The sequence below is a fragment of the Neodiprion fabricii genome, chromosome 7 (assembly GCF_021155785.1).
Source record: "Neodiprion fabricii isolate iyNeoFabr1 chromosome 7, iyNeoFabr1.1, whole genome shotgun sequence".
NCBI classification, from domain to species: domain Eukaryota; kingdom Metazoa; phylum Arthropoda; class Insecta; order Hymenoptera; family Diprionidae; genus Neodiprion; species Neodiprion fabricii.
In genome coordinates, this window is record NC_060245.1 from 19,505,379 (window position 1) to 19,529,194 (window position 23,816).

General features: G+C 38.0%; 5 protein-coding genes across 5 annotated transcripts; 1 reads left to right on the forward strand and 4 right to left on the reverse strand.

Annotated features, from left to right (window-relative positions):
• Window positions 1–81: 81 nt before the first annotated feature.
• Window positions 82–5,754, reverse strand: LOC124187068. The gene is made up of 13 exons (XM_046579317.1): window positions 5,625–5,754; window positions 5,369–5,507; window positions 5,004–5,130; window positions 4,487–4,593; window positions 4,238–4,411; window positions 3,997–4,151; window positions 3,645–3,789; window positions 2,949–3,107; window positions 2,260–2,386; window positions 2,073–2,179; window positions 1,801–1,974; window positions 1,074–1,228; window positions 82–911 (listed from the first exon to the last, which is right to left on the reverse strand). Exons 2-13 carry the CDS (start codon window positions 5,459–5,461, stop codon window positions 770–772), a joined length of 1,665 nt encoding a protein of 554 aa, XP_046435273.1. The 5' UTR covers window positions 5,462–5,507; window positions 5,625–5,754; the 3' UTR covers window positions 82–769.
• Window positions 5,755–6,259: 505 nt separating this feature from the next.
• LOC124187204 (15-hydroxyprostaglandin dehydrogenase [NAD(+)]-like) lies at window positions 6,260–8,532 on the reverse strand. The gene is made up of 7 exons (XM_046579567.1): window positions 8,375–8,532; window positions 7,990–8,089; window positions 7,654–7,780; window positions 7,326–7,432; window positions 7,003–7,176; window positions 6,764–6,918; window positions 6,260–6,562 (listed from the first exon to the last, which is right to left on the reverse strand). Exons 2-7 carry the CDS (start codon window positions 8,080–8,082, stop codon window positions 6,415–6,417), a joined length of 804 nt encoding a protein of 267 aa, XP_046435523.1. The 5' UTR covers window positions 8,083–8,089; window positions 8,375–8,532; the 3' UTR covers window positions 6,260–6,414.
• A 1,808-nt stretch (window positions 8,533–10,340) lies between these two features.
• Window positions 10,341–13,265, reverse strand: LOC124187205 (15-hydroxyprostaglandin dehydrogenase [NAD(+)]-like). The gene is made up of 6 exons (XM_046579568.1): window positions 12,995–13,265; window positions 12,653–12,779; window positions 12,388–12,494; window positions 11,881–12,054; window positions 11,047–11,204; window positions 10,341–10,745 (listed from the first exon to the last, which is right to left on the reverse strand). Exons 1-6 carry the CDS (start codon window positions 13,085–13,087, stop codon window positions 10,610–10,612), a joined length of 795 nt encoding a protein of 264 aa, XP_046435524.1. The 5' UTR covers window positions 13,088–13,265; the 3' UTR covers window positions 10,341–10,609.
• A 2,032-nt stretch (window positions 13,266–15,297) lies between these two features.
• LOC124187201 (probable RNA helicase armi) lies at window positions 15,298–20,421 on the forward strand. Its single transcript, XM_046579563.1, has 6 exons — window positions 15,298–15,439; window positions 16,137–16,974; window positions 17,052–17,925; window positions 18,031–19,238; window positions 19,299–19,541; window positions 19,626–20,421. Exons 2-6 carry the CDS (start codon window positions 16,150–16,152, stop codon window positions 19,965–19,967), a joined length of 3,492 nt encoding a protein of 1,163 aa, XP_046435519.1. The 5' UTR covers window positions 15,298–15,439; window positions 16,137–16,149; the 3' UTR covers window positions 19,968–20,421.
• Window positions 20,167–23,309, reverse strand: LOC124187202 (eukaryotic translation initiation factor 3 subunit E). Its single transcript, XM_046579564.1, has 9 exons — window positions 23,100–23,309; window positions 22,882–22,998; window positions 22,590–22,751; window positions 22,224–22,346; window positions 21,885–22,117; window positions 21,593–21,710; window positions 21,316–21,527; window positions 20,963–21,226; window positions 20,167–20,872 (listed from the first exon to the last, which is right to left on the reverse strand). The coding sequence occupies exons 1-8, from the start codon at window positions 23,187–23,189 to the stop codon at window positions 20,968–20,970; spliced, it is 1,314 nt and encodes a 437-aa protein (XP_046435520.1). The 5' UTR covers window positions 23,190–23,309; the 3' UTR covers window positions 20,167–20,872; window positions 20,963–20,967.
• Window positions 23,310–23,816: the final 507 nt, after the last annotated feature.

The window sequence follows — 23,816 nt, forward strand, 5'->3', positions numbered from 1 at the left end:
TTTTCAAATGACTTGGAAATATATTTTGCGGTAGAGCAAAGGTTTGGATTGATGGTCGAAGAGGTAGAATTAATAACTATAATCGGTTTAAAGTAGCGTTTATTCAAGAGTTTATTCAATGCAAGTCAGATCAGAAAAAAAAATTGATTGTCGCAGGGTAGATTTGAACAAAGCGATGGTAATTTGCGAAATTGTTATTTAAAACTAGTAAAAGAGGCACAATATTTTTACACGAAAATGTCTGGTCACGAAATTAATTATATTATTGTACAACAAATTCCATGTCGTGTTAAAGAATCAATGATTGCGATAGATTTTTCAAAAATAAGGCTTGGTTCAAACTGTTTTATCACAATTAGTTGTAATACAAGAAGAAAGAGATAAAGATCAAAGAAAAAGAAATTTTTCTAGTAATGAAGATAACTATTGAAATGTTAGAACAGTGGGAGTAAGTAAAGAAAACTATTCAACGGATAATTAAAACGAAATTTGATGATATATTCTTCAACACAGAGATCGTTGAAGATTTGAAAGAAACTAGTGATTTCGATAATTTGGAAAGCAATAATAGCGAAAGAAATTGCTCAGAAAAAACAAACAATGTGCCTTGTAAAAACATTATCGATGAAATTGTTCATAATGGATGAAAATATTGAATGTGATGAAGATGATATTTTCGATCGTTTATCATAAAACGGGTTGAAAAAAATCTAAAAAACTATAGAGGCGTTATCCCATCAAGTTTCGTCGACGAATATCAATATTAGCGTTACTTCCTGGAAGAGGCAATCAATTCGAATCTGTCGGGAATGAAAACTTCCGTAACCGGTTTTCCACCCTCCGAAATCCATACACTGCCACTTTTTCCTTTTCGGATGATCTCCACCAAAGCCTTTCCTACTACTTCCGGCCTGAAAGACGAAAAGTTTTTCCCAAATCAATCAGCGATCCGATCCTCCGCAGTTAAACATCGACACTGATATAATTTTACGCGTGAGAATGCGTGCACAATAAACGCTCAATTGTCGGTGATCCGTCCGATTGTCAATCGTAAAAAACAGAGCTTCACTAACTTGTGCAATGGAAATTTCCTGTATCCATCTATGGCCAATTTCGGATCCACGTAAGACCCCAAACCATTACCAGCCCCCGCAGCCAAAGCTGTGTCCGTAACTCCGGGACACATTGCCAGCACTGTGACACCCGTTTTCTCGTAGTGATAGGGTAACTGAAACGGTATCAGAGTCGGTGCTTTGAAGAAGAATTTCAGATTATTTTACGTGAAAGAAAATTTGTCACCGTCAAAGTTTGAGAGCGGAAGGTAAAATGAGACTGTCGCTTGGCGGGGGTAAGAAATCAGAAAAATTGAAAATCAGAATGGCCAGAATTCCGAATTTAATAAACTCGAATAAGAAATGTGAGAGAACAGATGCTGTCAGAAATTTTAAGTAAAATTTTATTTGTTATTTTTTTTTGTTTGCGAGCAATTGCATTTGCCTCATTCTGCCGACGGCCTTTCCGAATTTTCACCAGTTGTATATTCTAAATTCTACAACTTCAAATTTCAATGCTTTTATATTCTATTTCTATTATTTCTGGCTTAGTGAAGAGTCATCACTTTGTACTTTCGTGATTGTGAGTTTTCGATGTATTTATGTTCGGAATTCTGACCATTCTGACTTTTGTTTTCTCCGATTTTTTACCCGCACCGACTGTCACTGTCATGTTCGAATTGTGTAAATGCTTTTGATTGTTTCACATTGGTTATTGGGATGGTGAAATGTTCTTCGCGAATCTTACTCCGAACGATCGACTCAGGCCAATGACCGCAAACTTGGTCGCATCATAAATTGGGAACCATTCGACTGGATCCAGTCCAAATATGGAAGCTGTGTTTACGATAATCCCACCCTTTCCACCCTGATCCTTGCCCATGTACTGGAGGCCCAGCATCGTCCCCTTCACCACGGCGGTCTGAATGAATAACGATAGAAAGTAGTTACTTGATCAGCAGGCATGGACTGATTGTTGATCGTTGCTTTTTACGTGGCATTGAATTTTTAGCCACTCACCACATTGATGTCGATCATCAGTTTCCATTTTTTTTCATTTAGTATGCCAGCGTTGTTGATCACGATGTCTAGTCCACCGAACTCCTTGACAGTCCTCGCGAACGCGGCTTGGAAAAAATTTCACAGACAGATGTAACGATTAGTAGATTTAAACCCATGTGTACATTGTCGGTTTGTTATTGCTCACCTTCGAATTCGTTGTCGTTTGTAACGTCACAAACGATGAAAATTACACGCGCATTTCGAAATTCACCGTTCAATTTATCCGCTGTCTCTGCTCCTGACGAAGTTGGCAAATCCAGGATGGCCAAATGCTGTTACCAGTGTTAATGTATTGTAAATTACAAAATTGTTTATACAAACTCGTTTCTACGTTAGTGTTCAAGTGCAGAGAGAAAGGAAAAGTGAAATATAACCTTAACGAGTCAATGTCGTTTATTATACAGTATAACTATAGCTTATATTAGAAAAATTACTCGTTAGTACTTGAAATTGTGTACTTGGAACAAAAAATATTATTATTCAATGTTTGTCAAAAGAACAATTCATACCGAAAAAAGTAGGCGATAGTTTGTTCTATAACACCGTTTGAGAAAATTATAAAAACATATAAAAAATTCTTCAATTTCGAGGGCTGAAAATTGTATAAAAGCACGGAAAGTATTATATCTTTGTATGGTCATCATCGGATTCCTTGACCTTGAAAATACTCAAAACACATACTTTCAAAAGTAAATGTTCACCCGAGACACCAAAAACATTGAATTACTTTTCGACGGCATTCGGCGATTTTTGGCAGTTGAATAGTTCAAATCCATATTCAGTAGATTGATAGTGATAACTCGTCAATAAGTCTTGAACCGAATAAATACTTACCTTAACTCCGTTACGCAGAAGTTCTTTGGCGTATTCGAAACCAATACCGATCGCACCACCGGTGAGCAGAACAACTTTGTTGGTAAAATCCATTTCTAAACAAATATATATCCACTTTGGAAGTTTTTGTCGAGAATTCTTTCTAACCACGAGAAAGACTTAACGGATACTAAACAGTATCACATCCATCAGCCAATTATATAAGATAGCAAAATTGTTACTGTTGAACAGAAGCGTTATCGACACGAAATTTACACGATACCCTTCGACCTGTGAACGCTTGGCGAATTATGCAACACTGTGAAGGGTAAAAGATCGTGTATCTGATGACAGAATGGCTTAATATATTTTTTACAAAAAGAGAAAATTGATCTTATTATTTTTACTCGTTATTTTATGTAACGCGTATTCGTTGTTTTTTTTTTCTCTTAATCGTTCGGTTATTCAATATCATTCGATGCGCTTGTAGAAGCCCCACAAAATTAACGATGAAGAGATAATCAAAATCTTGCGTTCGACTGAATAAAAATTTGACGTCCCCCCCCCCCCCCCCCCCAAATGAACCGAACCATTGCAGCTGGATTCTTCAAAGCACCCATTAATATTTTTGGAGAAACGCGGAAGTGAAACAAGAATATCCAAAAGTACGAATAAACGCAGGTCTCCATCGCAGGTGTTTAGTGAATAGATTAATTATTGCTGCTTCCTCGACGAAGCCATCAGAGTGAAATGGTCAGGGATGAAAACTTCGGAGACGAGTTCTCCGGCCTCCGAAATCCATACACCGCCACTCTTTCCTCTTGATATTATGTCCACCAAGGCCTTCGCGACGTCCTCGGGCCTGAGCAGTGAAAGAAGTCGAAAATCAATGGATGCGATACCAGTTGAGAAAACAATTACAGTGTGTAACAGTAAGTCTTTGGCAAGTATGAAGGAAAGCAGGTTCAATCTTCCTTTACACCGCACGTCACCGATAAATGTCTTATTCTTAAAGTCACGATCAATAATGGTTCCAATACTCATTCTGACAGGGTGAAGCTTCGCCTACTTTTGAATCGACTGGCTTTTGGTGTCGTTCATAGCCACATCAGCGTCCACGAATGGACCCAGACAGTCACCGGCTTCCCTTAAGAACCTTGTGTCTGTGAATGACGGGCAAATCGTCAGAACTTTGACACACGTCTTGTCGTAATAATATGGTAACTGCAACAAGCGTGAAACGACAGTCTTCACCTCAAGCGCATGAACGATTGTTGGAGTTCGCGCAACATTTACGTGACGAATCTTACCCCGAAAGATCGACTCAGGCCAACAACCCCGTGTTTCGTTGCCGCGTAAACCGGAGACCAGGGTGATGGTTCAAGGCCGTAGATGGAAGCGGTGTTGACAATAACGCCACCCTTGCCACCCTTGTCCTTTCCCATGTGCTGCAAACCCAGCATCGTTCCTCTTACAACGGCGGTCTGAACAGAATATCACGAAATGAATTTAACATTGAGTAACAAAATACTGCAGAGAATTTTAGATACATTACATACCAGATTAACATCGATCGCCAGGTCGTATCGCCATTCGTTCACTATACCAGCGTTGTTGATCACTATATCCAGTCCACCTAGTTCCTTTATGACCTCGGCGAACGCAGCTACTTTCCAAAATTTAACAAATTTTATATTCATTGAAAACTGCTGCCGGATTCGTGTTTCGTGTATTGAAAATTTCATTGGACAAGGGAAAGTCTGCGTGTTAATAACCGACTCCGGGGCTGCACTAAGTTGCGAATGATTTTAAGAAACTGATGCGATAGAAGTTTATTAGTGACCCAACTTCATCGGTTTTTTCAACATTTTACCATTGGTTCGTTTTATTTTTAATAAAAGTGATCAGCTTCTCGAATTAAAATGTGTTTCATCAAGATGGATCATCTTTTTGCATCCCCTGGAGTCTTGAAAAAGTCTGCGCCCCTGGCTTTTGATTTCCGAGGGATTTCATCTCACTCAATTTCATTCCGTTAGTCGCGAATATTTATTTCAGTGTTACACGCTGTTCTATCACCTTTGAATTCGCTGTCCTTCGTCACGTCGCAGATAACGAAGATAGCCCGCCCATCACCGAATTCGACGTTCAATTTATTCGCCGATTCTTGACCCGGAGACGTTGCTAAATCCAAGATAGCTAGATGCTAAGCGTGGATCGAGGGAACGTGAAACATTAAACAACAGTCACCAACCGACCAATCGTATCTGCTTTATCTATACATCGACGGATTGCAAATTGTCGACGTCGTGTATGTACATACGTGCAAATTAGTTTAATTTCACCGAGTTGTCGCTGACCGATAACGAGCAATATTATTATATCACGTGACTAAAATTGCAAGGGTATAAACTGCTGAGCTTCTTTGCATTTTCAATACTTACCGCAGCTCCATTTCGTAACAGTTCCGTTCCGTAGGCAAAACCTATTCCTATGGCTCCTCCTGTGACTAGTGCAATTTTGTTTTTTATCTGCATATCTTCTGACAAAACTGATCTTTTTTTTCGCGTAAAACGTCAAATCCTGTTGTATATGAATATCATGTTCAGAAGATACAAGAATCTCGCTAAAAGTTTGTAAACAAGGCGTCGTGCCGGAATCCTTTAAATCCATCTACAAAGTTACTTGTTCTTTACGTACCTTTATAATTTTAAACTGCGGGAATAAATTACTGCCTTCACTCGCCGATTCCAACTGCGTTCTAATCGGGCAATTCGCTGTGAAGATATTATCGAATTTGCAGTGTTCGTACACTCCAACTTTATCAGCTATTGCTCGCATTACTTTTTGATAAGATATGGAACATTGAAAATGCCTGCTCATTATGTTTAAATGCTAGTATAAACTGGACATCCAGTTATGGTAATCTATACGCGTCTTATAAATTGATGTATTAGATGATGAAAATACAATATTTCGATCACCTCTCAAAATGGAATGGCTGGTATGAATTGATACTATATGCCGCACTACCCAGGACTTTTCATACATTTCAAATCCTGTCCATGCGGAAGTAACATATTGCTCCTTACGATTTAAGTCGGATGAGAAGAAGGAAGCGTGAGTGAGTCCAGAAAGTAGATAAGACTGCTGGATCAAGGTTCTGGGAATTAGGGCCGATAGTCAGGTGTGCACAGTATGTGCGAGGGATCCGCAAAATTCGCACGCCACTTGACAATCGTCTTTACCCTCATGCCGGAACGAACTGATGCTATGTAATTTTTCATAAATTTTATAACGATTACTCAGTTCCCGGTTAATATCTCTGCTTAATATCTCGTGAAACTGTGAAGTAATTTATTGAAGAGCCTCGAACATTTCCAGATATCTGGCAGCAAAAATTTGAGTCAAACTACAATGTGCAACGGTACAATAAAGACGCGCAAGAGTAACGCAGGTTTTTACTTCACGCGTCGAACGAAAACACGAGTCAAGGCTGCTTCCTCGACGAGGCCACGAGGGTGAAACGGTCAGGGATGAAAATCTCCGCTACCGGCTCTCCGGCCTCCGAAATCCATACACTGCCGCTGTTTCCTCTTGATATTATATCCACCAAAGCCTTGCCAACGTTCTCCGGCCTGAGAATGGAAAAATATCGAAAATCACTTGGCGCGATCTCATTTTTGAGCGTGACTGCTAATTCTTCGGTAACTAAGACATGCTGTTAAGTCGTCTAAAGACACGTTTCTGTGCTGATATACAAATTTTATTCAACAGTCGTATTTAATCATGCTTGTGATTGATTACGATTCCTTCGAACGGAGTGAGGTTTCACTTACTTCTGAAGTGACTGATTCTTGATGTCATTCATAGCCGCTTCCTTGTCCACGAAAGGACCCGTACAGTCACCGATTTCATTTAATAACTTTGTGTCTGTGAACGACGGACACATCGCCAGCACTTTAACCCCCGTCTTTTCGTAATGGTACGGTAACTGCAACAAGCGCAAACCGACAATTTTCACTTGCTGTGCATAAAATAGTTCAGCTTTATGTAACATTTATGTAGTGAATCTTACCCCGAAAGATCGACTCAAGCCAACAACCCCGTGTTTGGTCGCCCCGTAAACTGGCAGCCAAGGCCCCGGGTCGAGACCATAGATAGAAGAGGTGTTGACTATAACGCCACCCTTGCCACCCTTGTCCTTTCCCATGTGCTGCAAACCCAGTATCGTCCCTCTTACCACGGCGGTCTGAAAAGAATGTGATTAAATTGCAACCATTTTTCGCGTACCACCGGAAATCGCACTATTCAACCGAATATCGCTGTTTAATTGGATATTTGAGTCGGTCACATACGACGTTAAATGACAAATTACTGCCGAGAGTGTGAAGTACTTACGAGATTAATATTAATCGTCAGATCGTATTGCGATTCGTTCACTATGCCAGCGTTGTTTATAACAATATCAAGTCCACCCAGTTCCTCGATCACCTTGACGAACGCAGCTTGATTCCAAGACGTAACGGAGTTTAGATTAATTGAAATTTGATGCCAAATTCGTGTTTCATGTATTACGAAATTAATCACGCGAGGAAAAGTCAACGTTTCAATATAGTTTTACAATATCTGGATTATAGCCAAAGGCAATTTTCAAGGGATGCGAAATCGTTCGGTTTCATTCTTACCGTCGTGCAAAGTTATCTTACAATAGACGCAGATACGTCACCTTTGAATTCGGTGTCCTTCGTCACGTCGCATTCGATGAAGATAGCTCGCCCATCGCCGAATTCGACGTTCAATTTATTCGCTGCTTCTAGACCCGGAGACGTTGCTAAATCCAGGATGGCCACGTGCTGCACGCGAAGGAGGGTGAAAAATGAAACAATCTTCATCAACCGTCACTTTTTATATCCGCTCGATCCGTGCACCGACAAATTTCGAATTCTCCAAATCGTATTTGGTCGATTTAATTTTTTCGGATCGTAGCGAGGAATATTGAAATATGACTCTAATTAATATTGGAGGTGATATTCGTTCGCCCCCCTTTATTTTCACAACTTACCGCAGCTCCGTTTCGCAAGAGTTCCGTTGCGTAGGCGAAGCCTATTCCTCTGGCTCCCCCTGTGACTAGTGCAATTTTGTTTTCTACCTGCATGTCTCCTCTGACAAAATTGAAAATGTAAAGACCGATAAGACACTGTATGCTTTCATAAAAGTAGCGCTCTGACTCACAGTCGTGTTTAGCCTAACCCGGAAATTAACCGATATTTTGTATGCATTTGGTAGCGATACCGCTAGAGATTCAATTACTGAGTTCCCCATTAATTATGTTCAAAATCTGATAAGACTGTGAAGTATTTTATTGTAAAACTACAAATATTCGTTGGATAAATGGAAGTAAAGATTCGAGTAAACCTATAATGTGCAAGAATACAAGAAATACGTACCAAAGCAACACTTCTTTTCACGAGGTACGTGCGGTCTAGCTTGGACAAAAGTGCAATAACAAATTCTTGAGTAATTCAGACAAGCTGTCGAGTTATCAAGAGACACGCTTCTGCGCAGCTTGTTATCGAAATACCTTTGTGTTTATTAAAGAACAGTCAGGAATTGCTGACATTCCGTCATTGTGTTGATATCAGAAATTATCATTGAATATATAAACCATGCAAGACCTAAATTACGACGCGAATCGAAGTTCCAAAGTTTGAAAGTCCGATAAACCACTCGGAGTTTCGAACAATCACAATTTTAACCGTTCTCAAATCCGACCAGTCAATTCAATGGTCTGTCTAAACTTTGACCAGCATCACCGATTCGTGCCTACCACACAATTTCTGAAGGATTGAAATTTGCTCGATTATTCGTTTCATGTTTCGAGTCATGAAGAATTATTTATAATTTACAGTTTCCATCAACTCTTCGTTGACACACTTGATGACAAAAGGGGAGCAGAGGAGTCAAAAACCTTGAAAAATTCGATTACGTAATTTATGGACACTTTCAATAACGGAAAACGTTTTTTTCCACTCAGTATCAGCTCGCAGCGGCTGTACTTCCTGAACTGCTATGCTTTTTATCAAGTAATAACAATGGATAAGCTTCAAGGTTTATGGAATATGTTCAAACAGTTATGAAGTCAAAATCCAATGAGCTTCTTATACTTGGAAAAAAGAAAACTTAAATATTGCAGCTCGTGGAAAAAAGTTTTACTAAAAAATCACCATTTTTTCAAACATTCAAGAACTATTTCATTCTGTATCGCTTGAATTATCATGTGATGAGATATGAAGCATTAAAAATACCAGAATGACGCGTTTGTTTATGCAATATATCCTTATTTTGGGGTCAGAACAATTTTCATTCGAACCCCCCCCCCCCCCCCTTTCCCCAGATCTGTTCCAAATCATTAAAAAAAAATATGTGCAAGGTTTCAAGCTTCTACTTCAACTGAAACACGTGCTTATAAGCTTCGAAAGTTTTAAATGTAAAATACATGTAGTTTTTATGATAAGTTATTATTTTTTTTATGACTGCCGTATAAATTAAGAAACCGATTCGAAAGTTGACAGAGTTGTTGCTTATAATGGTAGGGACAAGCCCTGAAAATTTCAAATTTTTATAATTATTGTTCCCTTACATATAAGCTTAGGAAAAGTGATGCTATTAAGCTTATATATATTAAAAGAAATATATTATAAAATTATAATGAAATTTTGAAAATTTCTAGGTTCATTCCTATCATTATAACAAACAACTATGTCAAGTTTCTTTGGAACAGAGCCACAGGGCGTTCAAATGAAAATTTTTCCGACCCCCAAATAAGCACCACCACTGCAATTCCACGTGAAGATTTTTGTTACAGTTGGGTCATGGTAGGATTATACTTCGTGACTCTTCTTCGAGATGAAAAGTAGTCAAGGTTTAAAGTAAAGCAAATAAATCATTTGATATTTATTAGAACGCAGATTAATAAAGAACGTGAGACGCGATCACAGACGAAAAATCTTAAGTACTACAATCGTTTTCTATCTGACATACCAATATAGCTATTCAATTTCGATATTTTATCGCATTGCTTGACGTCGCTAATAAACATCGAAACATTTTTGAAATTTCTCTTAGATTGTTAGTCCTACGAATGTAATTTCGATATACTATGAGAACGAGATGCTTCATGATGCTATTTTGACCTTGTCCAAGAGAATTACAAAATTCCAAAACCTGTGCTAGGCCTGGTATTAAACAGTCTAGAACTGTGATTAGTTTCGGATTTTCTTCTGATACCACGGATACATTATCATCAAGCTCCTCAGATGAATCCGTTTAACAATAGCATCATACCCTTATAGAAACGTGAAGATAGACAAAGCAAAGTTATCGTAACCTTCGATTTCAAGGAAAACGAATAGCTAATAGTCAGTCAAAAATCATGTTCATTAATTCGTAAAAGTAGATACAAAGTAGCTTGAAAATATATTTAACCATTACACAGTTTTATGAAAATTTTACATTTCACTCTCAATAATATACGTATATCGGTATGTGTTTCAAAAGTCTGGCAATTGCCGATAGCTTGGGGTAAAAATTGTACAGCAATAAAACATTAGCAGGTGATGGTCATGGTAAAAAAAAAAAAAAAACAAAAACAGATTTCCTCGCATGGATGGTACGTAGAAATATTAAATCAGTGCTGCTTTGTCGAAGATGCTTCTCGGCGTAAATTCACGAACCGGATCTCCACCCTCGGCGAGCCAGATACTGCCACTCTTTCCATTTCGAATAACATACACGAACGCCTTTGCAACGTTCTCTGGCCTGAGGAAAAAAATAAGAAGTGTGAAAGCGAAACCTGTTAATCTCATCGGCGTGAAACGTCACGGTTTGCAATCTTGCGTAACGTTCATTTATTTTTCTAATTTTGTTGTATTTTTCGTCTCACTTTTATTTCAAGATAAAACTTTCTTCGAGAACGTTAGCGTTGTTTTCGCGGTTGTCAAAAAAGCTTAAAAATGTTAACATAGTTTACGAACGGCCCCTTTGTAATACATATGATGTAAGATGACAAGGATCAAAACATCTTGTTCGTATCGCTTACATCGCTGTTGTGCATACTAACTTTTGCATTAGGCCGTTGTTGATTTCGTTCAGAGCAGCTTTCGCGTCTTCGAATAATAACAGACGGCTATCATCAGCCTCGATCAATAACTGAGTCTCTGTGAACGAAGGACACATTGTGATGACCCTAACGCCCGTCTTATCGTAGTGATATGATAGCTGCAAGAACAGTAAACAACGGTTTGAGTTAAGACATATAGCTTCGGAAAGGTAAACCTTTCTTACCATATCGGAACAATCTCTTGAAACTTAAAAATCAACCGCGCATGCGCGAGTTTTATCGGCTGTTCGTGCAGGCTGGCCATCCCGGGTTTTCAGCTGTCAACTTTGCTTCTGGCGAAGATGCAGTTGATACGAATTTTCGAGGTTAGAATCTCAAATAATTGAGGCAGTGACTCGGAAAGGTTTTGAGACATTTGTTACTGGGTCGGAAAGTTGATTCTTCAAAGAACGGTCGGAATTTAATGCTTATGCTTTTTGAAAATTCAAACGTACATTTTCTGTACGTTGGCCCGCCTGCATCGCAGACAAGAATATCGCTGCGCGAAGATTTCGCCGACCAATGAGAACAAATCATTTGGTGCGTGCGCAATTGATTTTCAAGTTTCAAGGGAATGTCCCGGTGTATTCCGGGCCCTTTCCCAATGATTGACCTTTTTTGATTCATAAAATTACGAAAAAATAAATTTGTAATGTTTAAACATCTAGCAATTGGTTTCAGGCATCGAGATATTTATAATTTGTGACGTAAATTTATAATTTTGGAGAATAAAATGATTAATAATTGGGTCTGAAGGTATCGATAACTGGTACACTTAATTCATTTGAATCTTACTCCGTAAGATCGACTCAGGCCTACGACACCGGCTTTGGCCGCGGCGTAAGCTGGCGACCAGGCGACAGGATCGACACCGTATGTTGAAGAGGTGTTCACAATAACGCCACCCTTGCCTCCCTTGTCCTTTCCCATGTATTGCAAAGCCAGCATCGTTCCTCTCACGACTGCGATCTGAGAGGATCAAAAAGCGAACGATCATGCTTCGATCCTGAGCCAGTAATTAGCTTATTTCTAAATCTCAGATAGATATGTATGTAAAATTAAAAAATAGGACTGAAAAAACTAGAATATGAAAAATAGAAACTGTATTTTCTAGTTCCAAACATCATACTTTACGTAGAAAACCAAATAAGGAATGAAAATGATTTAAATAAGAAATATATATTTAGATATTAATTAAAATTACATAACTTACTGCAAACTGCGACTAATATGGATGGCCCATTTGCTTGAAGAATAGTCGAGTTGGACGTTACGAAATACGTAACAGAATTAAATACTCACTAGATTTATGTCGATCGTCAATTCCCATTTTGATTCGTTCAGTATACCAGCGTTGTTGATCACTATGTCGAGTCCACCGAATTCGTTTACGGTCTTGGCGAATGCGGCTGGAATGAAATTTCGATGATGTGAGTAGTTATCGAAGTGTCGGTAATTACTCAAGTTAAGAAATATTCCTCCATATTTCAATCGAAAATCTTTACAAATAATTCTCTAAACACTTTAATTCCACGTGATTCCAGCGTGATAAACTACGTGGCCTCACCTTCGAGTTCGTTGGCTTTCGTAACGTCACAGCTGACGAAGATTGCCCGTCCTTTGCCAAATTCTGCGTTTAAATTATCAGCCAATTCCTCACCTGGAGATGACGCCAGATCGAGAATGGCCACGTGCTATACGTTAGGCAACACACATTGTAAGAAATGAAACATTTGTCAAAAATTTCAACGATTAGCATCGTTGGATTGGAGCGTAAAAAAAAAAGAATGGGACTAAAGTATAAAATGCGAGGACGATTTGCTGATTTCAGGTACAATATATTATAACGATTATGAATGGATAGAGAAATAGGGACAATGAATTGTTACAAGAATGACGATATACGTACTTTGAGTCCATTACGCAAAAGTTCTTTAGCAGATTGAAAGCCGATTCCACCTGCACCTCCGGTAATCAGTGCGACTTTGTTTGCAAAATCCATTTTCAACCCAAGTGTATAATATACTGCGCGTAGAATTTAACACTATCTTAATATAAAATATATATTAGATTTCATGCAGGATTATTCTAATCGCAATAATATCTGCTACCACGGCAAGTTCTGTTCGAAAACTGTAAAACTGTTTGTCACTGCAAAGTGTTCTTGGTATCAGTCATAGTTTGAATTGCAATTCACAGATATCCACAATCATAAAACTTAGAATATCATAATCTGAGTTCACGTGTTCCTCTTGACCCAACTCCAAGAATACTTTTATCAGGTCAACGTTCGCGATTCTCAATCAGAACGTACTACTGATACTCTACGACCCTGTTTGCGTCATCCGATAAAAACTCACGATAACATAAAAATATTCCATTCTGAGGCTGAGGATAAATTAAGAGCACTTGACAAAAAAAAAACACTTTTTAATCCGAAACTCGGAGCTACTCACAATCAGAGTGGAATTGTGCCCTGAATTGCCTATAATTAGGGATCCATATCGGTGGAATTTCAACGATGGCGAAAATGGAGAGGAATACCTATATATTTGTACTTTATTTTGAAGACACCGAATGAGTATAAAGTAGTAGACGATGTATTATTATTATTTATTATTATTTTAATAAAAATTTTCAGACTTTCCTCTATAGTTTGGCTCTAGTTTAGCAATAGGAATGCCATTAAAGCAGGGAAGTACCATTTCGTGCGCATTGACAACGAGTGTGAATGTCATATTTTATTGCCGGTACCATTGTCTGCTATTGTCTATTGGGCAAGCAAAATATTATGACAAAATTTTGCTGCCCGTGAAAATCCTACCAACGGGTATTTTGCCAAAAACAATCGATGCATTGTTTGCTCAATGATCAAACAATAATCGTTCATAATCGATTAAATTGACCAAGAATATATTTGATTGTGCGATCATTTCGATAATTTTTTGTGAGTTTCTCTATTATGGTCTCAGTCGCCTTTGATCGGCTTCATTTAGTTGCATTCAGTCAAAGCGTAAATTTGACATAATCTAGTCACCTTTGATATATATTATTATTACGAACGACTTGAATGATTAATTCAATTATGAAATGAATTTCGTGAATTATTTTACAATTCAAATGAGTATGGCCGCCACCATTTACGCTAAAAATTCGATTTCTATTGTCATGAATAATAATCGATTAATCAAGTGATGAAAATAATCGATTATAATCGAAGATCAATTGTTTCTCGCGACTAGCGATGGCCACTGAACTAAAAATAATCGATGCATCGATTAATCGAGTCCAAAAAAAAAAAAGAATCGAACATGAATCGATTGAATTGGTAAAAATGAATCGAATATTCGATTGTTTTGTATTTTTTTTACAAGGTGAAAAATTTCGAACACTTCAGTATGTAGTCTTAATAGCGGAATAATTTTTTTATAATTTATAATTTCATGATTTCATGCATAATATTTTTCAATTCCAGGTGAAAATATACATTTATCTTTCATTTATTATATAAAATAGTTACTTAGTACGTAAGACAATGATAATAATTGATACTTTAATCACATAAATCGTATAAATTGATGTTGTATTGCATCGTTCATGGGAGTAAAAACAAAAACCAATTGTAAAGAAAAATAATCGATCGAGTCAATCGATTAATCGAGTTTGAAAAATAATCGATTATACTCGATTAATCACGCAAAAACAATCGATTCAATTGAAAATCGATTATTTTTTACTAGAAAATTTACTACTCGCAATTTTCTGCTCGTGTCTTCGGCGTGCTTGGACGTGTGCGCTTCGATTGTAACCTAGCTAACCCAAGCTTCGATTGTAACCTAGCTAATCCAACTTCACCTAGCCGGGCATTAAATAGCGGAAAAAGGGCAGCCTATGAGAAATACGATGAAAGTATCCACTTTGGAGAAGGTATACTGTCACAAATTCATTAAGTAGATAAATACGCTCTCCATTCGCCTCCAATTTTCATCAATCTCCCGTAAACGAAAAATTGATTATAATTAGTTAGTTTCATGTTCGTTTACAAGACAGTTTATCATGATAATAAGAAAGCCATTTTTTTTTCTTTTATAGAAAAGCTAGAAATCCAATCGCATAGAATAATGAACCCTCCTGGATTGTCATCGGGAGGATTAGTCTCGTCAGATCAAAATGAATCTCAAGATTTAGAACTGACGCAGAGCAAGATATTCAGTCAAATTAAAACTGACATTGACGTTCAGAAACAACAGAAAAAACTTGTCAAAGACTTGCACCTCAAACGAGTACAATCGCTGCGCAAGGAATTGGAGTACCTAAAGGTCACCGAGTGGAGATATCATCGACCGGCGGAAAGGTATCATCCAAGTATCATCAGACTTGATAAAAATTTTCATACAAGCTATTGTTCGCATTTTGTAAAGGCAACTGGTTTCAACTTGTAAGCTTCATTTCAGTCTGGAAGTGATATAACTACTGAAAAAAAATTTCAAACAAGCAGTTACAGTTGATACAGATATAAAGTTGTTTTCCCATGGAAATGGATATAGATAAAATGAGGGCGACGATTACATAATAAACCAGTTTTTTGCACAAAAGTTAAAAACCAACTATATCGACTGTTACTATTTTAGACAAAAAGTAACAGGATCTAATATATTATGTGTAAAGTCGATTAGTTAATAGAAATTATAAATCTCGAATACTTTCACTAGGATCATATTTAAACCCAATGGAATTATCATGCTGAAGTTAGTAACGTTATTAAAAAGATTCATATTGATGGAAAAACTATTATTTTGCAGCTTTAGAATTGCCTAAAATTTAGTAAACGTAATAAAACAATAGATATTTATATTTTGAAATGATAGTTCCTTCACAATCATTATAAAACTCACTAAAAGGTATATCTTTTCTGAATCTTTCGTTACGATAACGTTACTAACTTCAACATTGTGTTAAATTTAGCCGTGAAATCTTGATTATGAAAAAATTCATCCACGATCCTTCTGTCATTTCGAATTTCAGTTGAATCAAATTAATCGGAATTTCAGATACTAAGTGAAAATGGTATCCTTATTGTACGGGGTATTTAAAAAAGTGCTCGGTTTCTCCGAGCCTCCCGAGCCGGATTTAGCTGATCTGATACAACAGTTGGAGGGCGAGCAAAATGTTAAATTGAACAATTGCGATAATGGAGAGATAACTGAAAAAGAAATAGAAGGATGCTTTCACAAAACTGGTATCGTAACGGAAATTAGGTCCGAATACTTTATAATAGATGGTAAATTTGAATGCCAAAACGTAAATGCTTCTATCGGAGAAATCCGAGTTGGAGCCAAAGTTTATTACCTGGCGTTCCAGAGGACAAAGGATGAGGAGCTAAAGATAAAAAAAATTTTATCAATCATTGACGACGAATGGGAAAACGAAGTGGCAACTTGCACCGAAGATGCGGTAAAATCCCAAATGCTGAATCGCGTTATTGTTGGAAAGGTGATGCGCAGGGAGCAGAGGATGGTTTTTATTGAGCCTGGCCAAATTTCCTTCAGCCTTGACGAAATCACCTCTGAATTTTTGCCCATCGTCGGAGATTGGGTCAAACTTCAAACCATAGTAGCGGTTGACGACAACGTTGTAGATTTCAGCGGGGAAGTTCTTCAGGTTGACAAAATTTTTCCTCTAAGGTCAAAACTCGCCACTGGTGTTGTATCTGCCTATGACGTCAAGTCTGGTTCTGGTACCATACAGCATAACATCGTTTTTAACAAAGCCAACTGCGAGCCTGGATATATTCCATGTGTCGGCGATAAAGTTGTCGCAGATAGCATCGAAAGTGATCAAGGAATGCAGACGTGGAGGTCACTGTCGGTCGTTCCGCTAATGCATCAGGTAAAATGAATTCCTGAGTGTAATAGATCACTGAAGTCCTCTGAAAAATTGTACAAGTTCATTTATGTCCTTTCTAGGCGTCGCAAAGACAACTGTTCAATAATCAGGCACAAACTGAAACTGTAAATGAAAAACAAGAAACTTTTGGAGAAGAAAAATATGGGATAGTTGTCACAAATAATTTGATGTTCGATTTGCAATTGCTTGAAAAGAGAGATATTTCGATAGAGATCAAAAATAATGGACTTCACCCACAGACGTTACTCAAAGGATGTTTTCTGTCAAAAAAATCCATGTCGCAATTGACTTTGTTGCGACCAAAAATAGATACTGCGTCAGTATTGCAGCCTTCGGAATCAATAACATATGTATTCAGATGCCATGCAAAATTTGTCGGGTATTCGGAAGAAATGTTTCTGTTCATCTTCAAACATCTGAAAGTCCGTCGCATGTTTCGCTTCAATGTTAGTTTGAAAAACTCCGTGAATCATAACGTGCAAAGCGGTCAAAATCCAAGGGCAAACAAAATTTACAAGCAAAACGAGTTCGATCAATCGACCTGTGTTCGGGGCGTTAGAACCTGTCAAGCACCAAAGTTCATTACTGTCAAGCCTGGAATATTCAAAATACCTCAACACTTATGGGATGTCGTATTGCGCCTAGAAAATGATAAAATACCTTTTCGGAGCGGCATTGTGGCTATAGAAGAAACCGTGCCTTGCTTATTCGAAGAATTGACGTTTCAAAATTACAGAGATCGATTTCATGCTCTGTTGTACTTGGAAAGCATAGCTGATTCTATATCTTTACAACGATACGACATAAGCAGTACAGTCATGAGATTTTGCGGAGAATTTCTCGCCCTTGAAGTGCCAGGACTAGCGGAAAAACGACCATCGCTCTTAGTCGGAGACAAAGCCATAGTTTCTTTTAATTGGGACTCCAGCAAAGGTGAATTATGAGCAGTTCTTACAACTTTTAACTTCGTCGACTCCTGACAGAGGAAGTTTCTACTCTTGTCATTGAAACTGATGCTTTTATCGTTATTTTTCATAGGTGAAATAAAGTACGAGGGATGCATTCACGAGGTAAAGAACTTGGAGATTTTACTCAAGTTCAATCCAGCTTTCCATGAAAAATATAACGGCGAGCGATGCGAAGTGACATTCAAGTGCTCCCAAACACCGTCGAGTCGCTGTCACACGGCCGTTAACTTGGCGATAAATCATCTGGGAAAAGAATTTTTATTTCCCACAAAAATTGTACCCAAACCACCGCAACTGGAACTTTTGGAAATGAGTGACGATGGAGAATCCAGAAACAGTACGTTTGCACGACAAAATGATGTTACTCCAGGCCTGCAACCGAATGCGCAGGCATGTTCCAAGACTGGAGACACTGATTCGTGCGTTTTACAAATAAAAAAACGCAAATTAGTATGGTTCAACAGGGCGTTGAATTACTACCAGAAAGAGGCTGTGCGTAACGTTTTGCAGAGTCCAGCTCACCCGTTGCCTTACGTCATATTTGGGCCACCAGGAACAGGGAAAACGATAACTCTTTGCGAAACGATATTGCAGATATTTAGGACCATACCTGAAAGCAGACTGTTGGTTGCAACGCCTTCGAATAGTTCAGCCAATCTAATATCAGAAAGACTTTTAGACAGCGGAGTTTTGAAACCGGGCGATTTGGTCAGATTGATAGGGTTTCACTGCACCACAGATGGGTCAATTCCGCAGAAACTAATCCCGTATTGCGCTGTAGGTGACTTGGCTCGAGAGGGAACTCGAAATACTCCTGACCACAATGCCAACGGCATAAGACCGAGCTGCAGTGCAAGTGTTTTGGGACGGCACAGAATCACAGTCGGTACTTGCATCTCGTTGGGCATACTGCATAACATGGGCTTTCCTCGAGGTCACTTCACCCACGTTTTTGTTGACGAAGCTGGACAAGCTACAGAGCCGGAAATATTAGTGCCATTAAATTTCATTCATGCCGATACCGGGCACGTAATTTTGGCTGGAGACCCAATGCAGCTTGGACCTGTCGTCCAAAGTAAATACGCATCGCATTTTGGACTTGGGTTGTCTTTTCTGTCTCGGTTGCTTCAGCGCTTCCCTTACCAACGAGACTTGGAAGGATTTGAGAGGGGCTACGATCCGCGACTAGTTACTAAACTCATCATGAACTATCGCAGTTTGCCGGAAATTCTCGAACTTCCGAATTCGTTATTCTATGATTCTGAGCTCGAGGCACAGGTAATAATCTTTAGCTCTCTTGGTTGAATGATAATTAATGATCGTTTGGCAAATCTCTAGATTACAAGGCAAGGAAAAGAAGGTGACCTGCTCACTTCAGTCGCTAACGATTTACCTGAACGCGACGATTTTCCACCTGCGATAGTTTTCCATGGCGTTCTCGGCGAGAATTATCAGGATCAAGATAGTCCAAGCTGGTATAATCCGGAAGAAGCTGCTCAGGCTTACTTTTATATACTAAAACTTTACAGCCACGGACTTGGCCCTGACGATATTGGGATTATAGCACCTTACACTAAACAAGTAAGATTCTGAAACGTTTCAATTTCGGATTAATTATACAGAGTGCAAAAATTTGGTTCTATTTCATTTTTATATTTTCTCCAGGCTCGTCATATTCGGGATTTACTTGCAGAGATGAATACAACATTGCCAAAAGTTGGCAGTGTGGAAGAGTTTCAAGGACAAGAACGAAATGTTATTATTCTATCTGCAGTCAGATCGGTAAGCGATCTAGTCCAAGAAGATGTTAAACGATGTCTTGGTTTTATCGCTTCTCCACACCGTTTGAATGTCGCTATTACCAGGGCTCGGGCACTATTAATTATTCTGGGAAATCCACATTTATTATCACAAGATCCTTACTGGAGAACAGTGATTACGTATTGTATTGACAAGAATTCTTACACTGGCTGTGATTTCTTTTCATCAGCGATTATCAATGAGTAGTGCTGATGAATATTTTTTTTTAACTGTAATCATTGCATCTATGATTTATTGTACACAGGATAAAGAATATGTTCCTAAAAGTTATTTAGATACGTTAGTTAGAATAGTGCTATTTAAACATATAATTTTTAATTTTTTAAAGTGAACGATAAATTTTCAAATTGTTTTTTTTTATCGAACTTTACTTCCAAACAACTGGAACTAGAGATTAAATATTCAGAGATAGGTCAAAAGTTTTAAGACTGTTCCGCTTTGCGAAAATTGGAGACTTTTTCATCCGACCAGCTCAACGGGAATGTTTTAATTATTTACTGGTTTTTTTTTTTTTTTTTTTTTTTTTTTTAATCTTTCTCATGCATCAGGCGTATAAGAAGATAACGTAACTTTCAAAGTATTCAAACTAGTATTCATGGGAATAACAAATATGAAGATATAAATTTCATACTACGGATAATAAAAATATTAACTATATTTAATAAATCCAAAAGTCTATTCGTTACAACGTTTTTTCTTGTCTACTTTCTGCGAGATACCATTTTTTATACAAGAATAATTTGTATTTTTGGCATATGAAATAATAAATTTTGACAAATTATATTTCTTTCTAAGTTTATACGAAATATTTTTTATCATTTTGAAAATAATTTTTCGATTATTCTTATAAACCGTACGAATACCAAGGGGCTAATCGTCAAATTGAATTCTTTTCATTAGAATCAGTTTATTCATTTCACGTATGTACTGCTTACAACGAAATTGACTTGACATGGTGATCTTAAATGACTGTAGAAAAACGGTACACATCCGGTGGAAGTTTGTTACAAAATTCTTCGTTTTTCGTCTGAACATCGTTATCCTGATTATAAAATGTTTAAAATGGTGGAAATCTTTATACATTGTAGAACCTGAAATGAATAGAGCATGGTCAAATAACATTTTCTATAACATATCGTATTTTTGCACGTTTAAACTCATCTGAAAGAACCAATACATACCTTTGCTAATTCCAGACTATGCTAACTGAATCCTGATTTTTCGCCTTCAATTTCCGCTCAATAAGATTCTCCAGAGCTTCACTTCGCACGCTCAGAGTCTCGATTTTTTCAACCAGCTGTTGGTACGGAGAAGCTGGCTGTCCACCCATAACCACATGTCCCAGCTTACTGTCAATCTTTGCGTCCAATCTTGCATTGCGAATTAGATTGACTATCCAACATTCCGCAACATCAGCTTTCATGTTAAGTTTTTCAGCCAACATACTAAAAGAGCATAGAAATTAGCTGGCATCCAATCATCTCCACGAAAAATTACAAAATTAGAATGTCCTACAAAGTAGGCCAATACTTACTCAATACTGATGCATTGGTGGATTCTGCAGAATGTTTCGAATATCATTAATCTAGCGTTTTCGACAAACTCATTCAGCAGAGCAATTAAGAAGAAGTCATTGAAGACGACCGTCTGACATTCTTGCAGTTTCTGACGAGCTCCATCAAAATCAAAGTTCACATACAGGTGCTCCAAAAATTCAGTGATTGGATCCCGATACGTGTAGGATTCCTAAACGTGAAAATTATACCGGAATTATCAAACACTGCAGATCAAGATTTCGTAACTGAATTTACCTGTTGGATAACTTTCACCAGATCTTTCAGGGTAGACCGCCTCGATCGATTTATGATTACCGCTGTTGCCAAATAGCGTAGAATATGCGGACACATTGTCTGTATTGCGTTCAAGTAGCTGTAATCCAAAAGGCTCTGTTTTGTCACCCACTCAACACCAGAATTGACGAATGAATGGGAAAATTATACAAGATGAAACAAAATTGCGTCAAAAATCTTCTTCATCAACGAATCGATAAACAATATAATGTAAATTCTATTCTTAGACAAAATCGGGAGTGTTTGTACTCACTGTGGTCTGTACAAGAACATTTCAATGATAAGGTCCCTGCCTTTAACATGATTGAAGAAAACGAACAGACTCCAGTGAATGAGCCAAGTGCGTTGTTGAAGAACCTGAAGAGTGTTGCCAATAGCGTTACTGTCTATGTACTCTCTGAGTTTATTAACGTCTTCCAGCGCGGTTTCCCAATTTTGAACTAAGATTTCTGACGCCAATTTTCCCCACAGGACATCCAAGTAGTTCTGTTGAACAGAAAATAGTCACGTTTAAAAAAGTAAGTCACATGACACCATGAATTATTATGTAACCTTAGCGCAAATAAGTCTATAAAATTTGAAGAATATTTACTCTATCGGTTGGTGGCATCACAAGCATGTAGAAGTACAAGTACGACGTTGAAACCGAGTAGGTTCCGCACTCATAACGATACTTTGCCAACTTGACCAAGCTCTCCATCATCTCCACTCTGAACTGTAATTTTTATCGCATCATTAAAGTGTTAGAACATAAGACAACAATAAATTTCAAAAATTCAGGATAACTTCAGCAATATTTTTCTTCCTTTTAAGCCGTCAACAATTCATTATTCCCATTCGATAAAAAAAAAAATTTCATGCTTTCGATACTTCAAGAAGTGTGTGCTGTTATTTCATACACGTGAAAAATTGATAAACAGATCTCAATACTTCAGACAATATATAAATATAGAATTACATCTGATTCCTTGAGGAGAAAGTGGTTGAGGGACTTCGAGTCCCTCATTTTTTCCATAGTTTCCATAGTATCATCATCGCTCATCAATTTCAAGATGACTGAGGCATTATCTTCAAGATCACCAAGCTCTTGCAATACCCGATTACGGCGTTCGTTAAGTTCCTGTAAAAATATTAAATCTTAAAAATTTTCACCAAACCATGGGAGATGGAAAGCATTTTATCCTTATCGACGGTTCGATTGTTAATTATCATTAACGAAACCTGAACCATTGGTCGACATAATCGCCTACCTCCGGCACTTCGAAATTCGGATAAAGTTGTTTCCTGATATCGATGGCGTAATCGATCATGTTGGTTTTGCTCAGGATGTCCAATTTCGCCTGTAGAAGCTCATTCTCGTCATAAATCTGTAATGGCGATTCAACGTCATATTATTCATCGATAACCTAAAAACCGCCATGCTCAACAACCTGATGACAGTCAATCAAGCTGGCAGAGAATCACTCACCTCCTTTGCAGATAGAAATTCCAACAGCGGGAATACCAGATGCCGATCAAGGTATTGCCCTATTCGGGCCGTCAGATCAAACTTCGCCATATTATTTTTGATCAACAAAATAATAGTAGCGAATATTAAACAGCACCTTTACAACACAGAGAAGAAACCGGGAATATTGAGGATCACGCACCTCTTGTGCATGCCCTAAAAAAGGAAAGGGGCACAAACTAACGCGTTTCAATGTCGGAAACACGACTCCCATTTTCGGCCTCGACTAATTTCAGCTTATGCCGCCAAATAGCGTTTGTAAAGTTAAACTTTTTGAAAATAAAATATTCTCTGCACCAATTGGCCAATTTTAACGGATTGAAAAAGGATAAGGTTCGCAATTTTTTTTTCTCATTTTACATCTGTTTTAGGTGTATTCCATTCGACCGAAAGTGGTCAGACAATTTAAACTTACACCTGACCTCGCATGTAGGGAAATCCTGTAAACATTTGATCGTATTGCGCGTCGCTTACGTGGTATTTTCACCCGGCCGTTGAGAGCATATACAAAATAGAGCGTAAACAACGGCGTAAGCGTCTCATGAGCAGATTTAAATTGGTTCTCTGAAGGACAGAAGATAATAATTCTCCCCCCCCACCCCTCTCTATCACTCTACCCAAGCTGCTACCCCCACTTCATGGGAAAAGAAATAGAGTGAAAAGAGGGGGGGGGGGGGG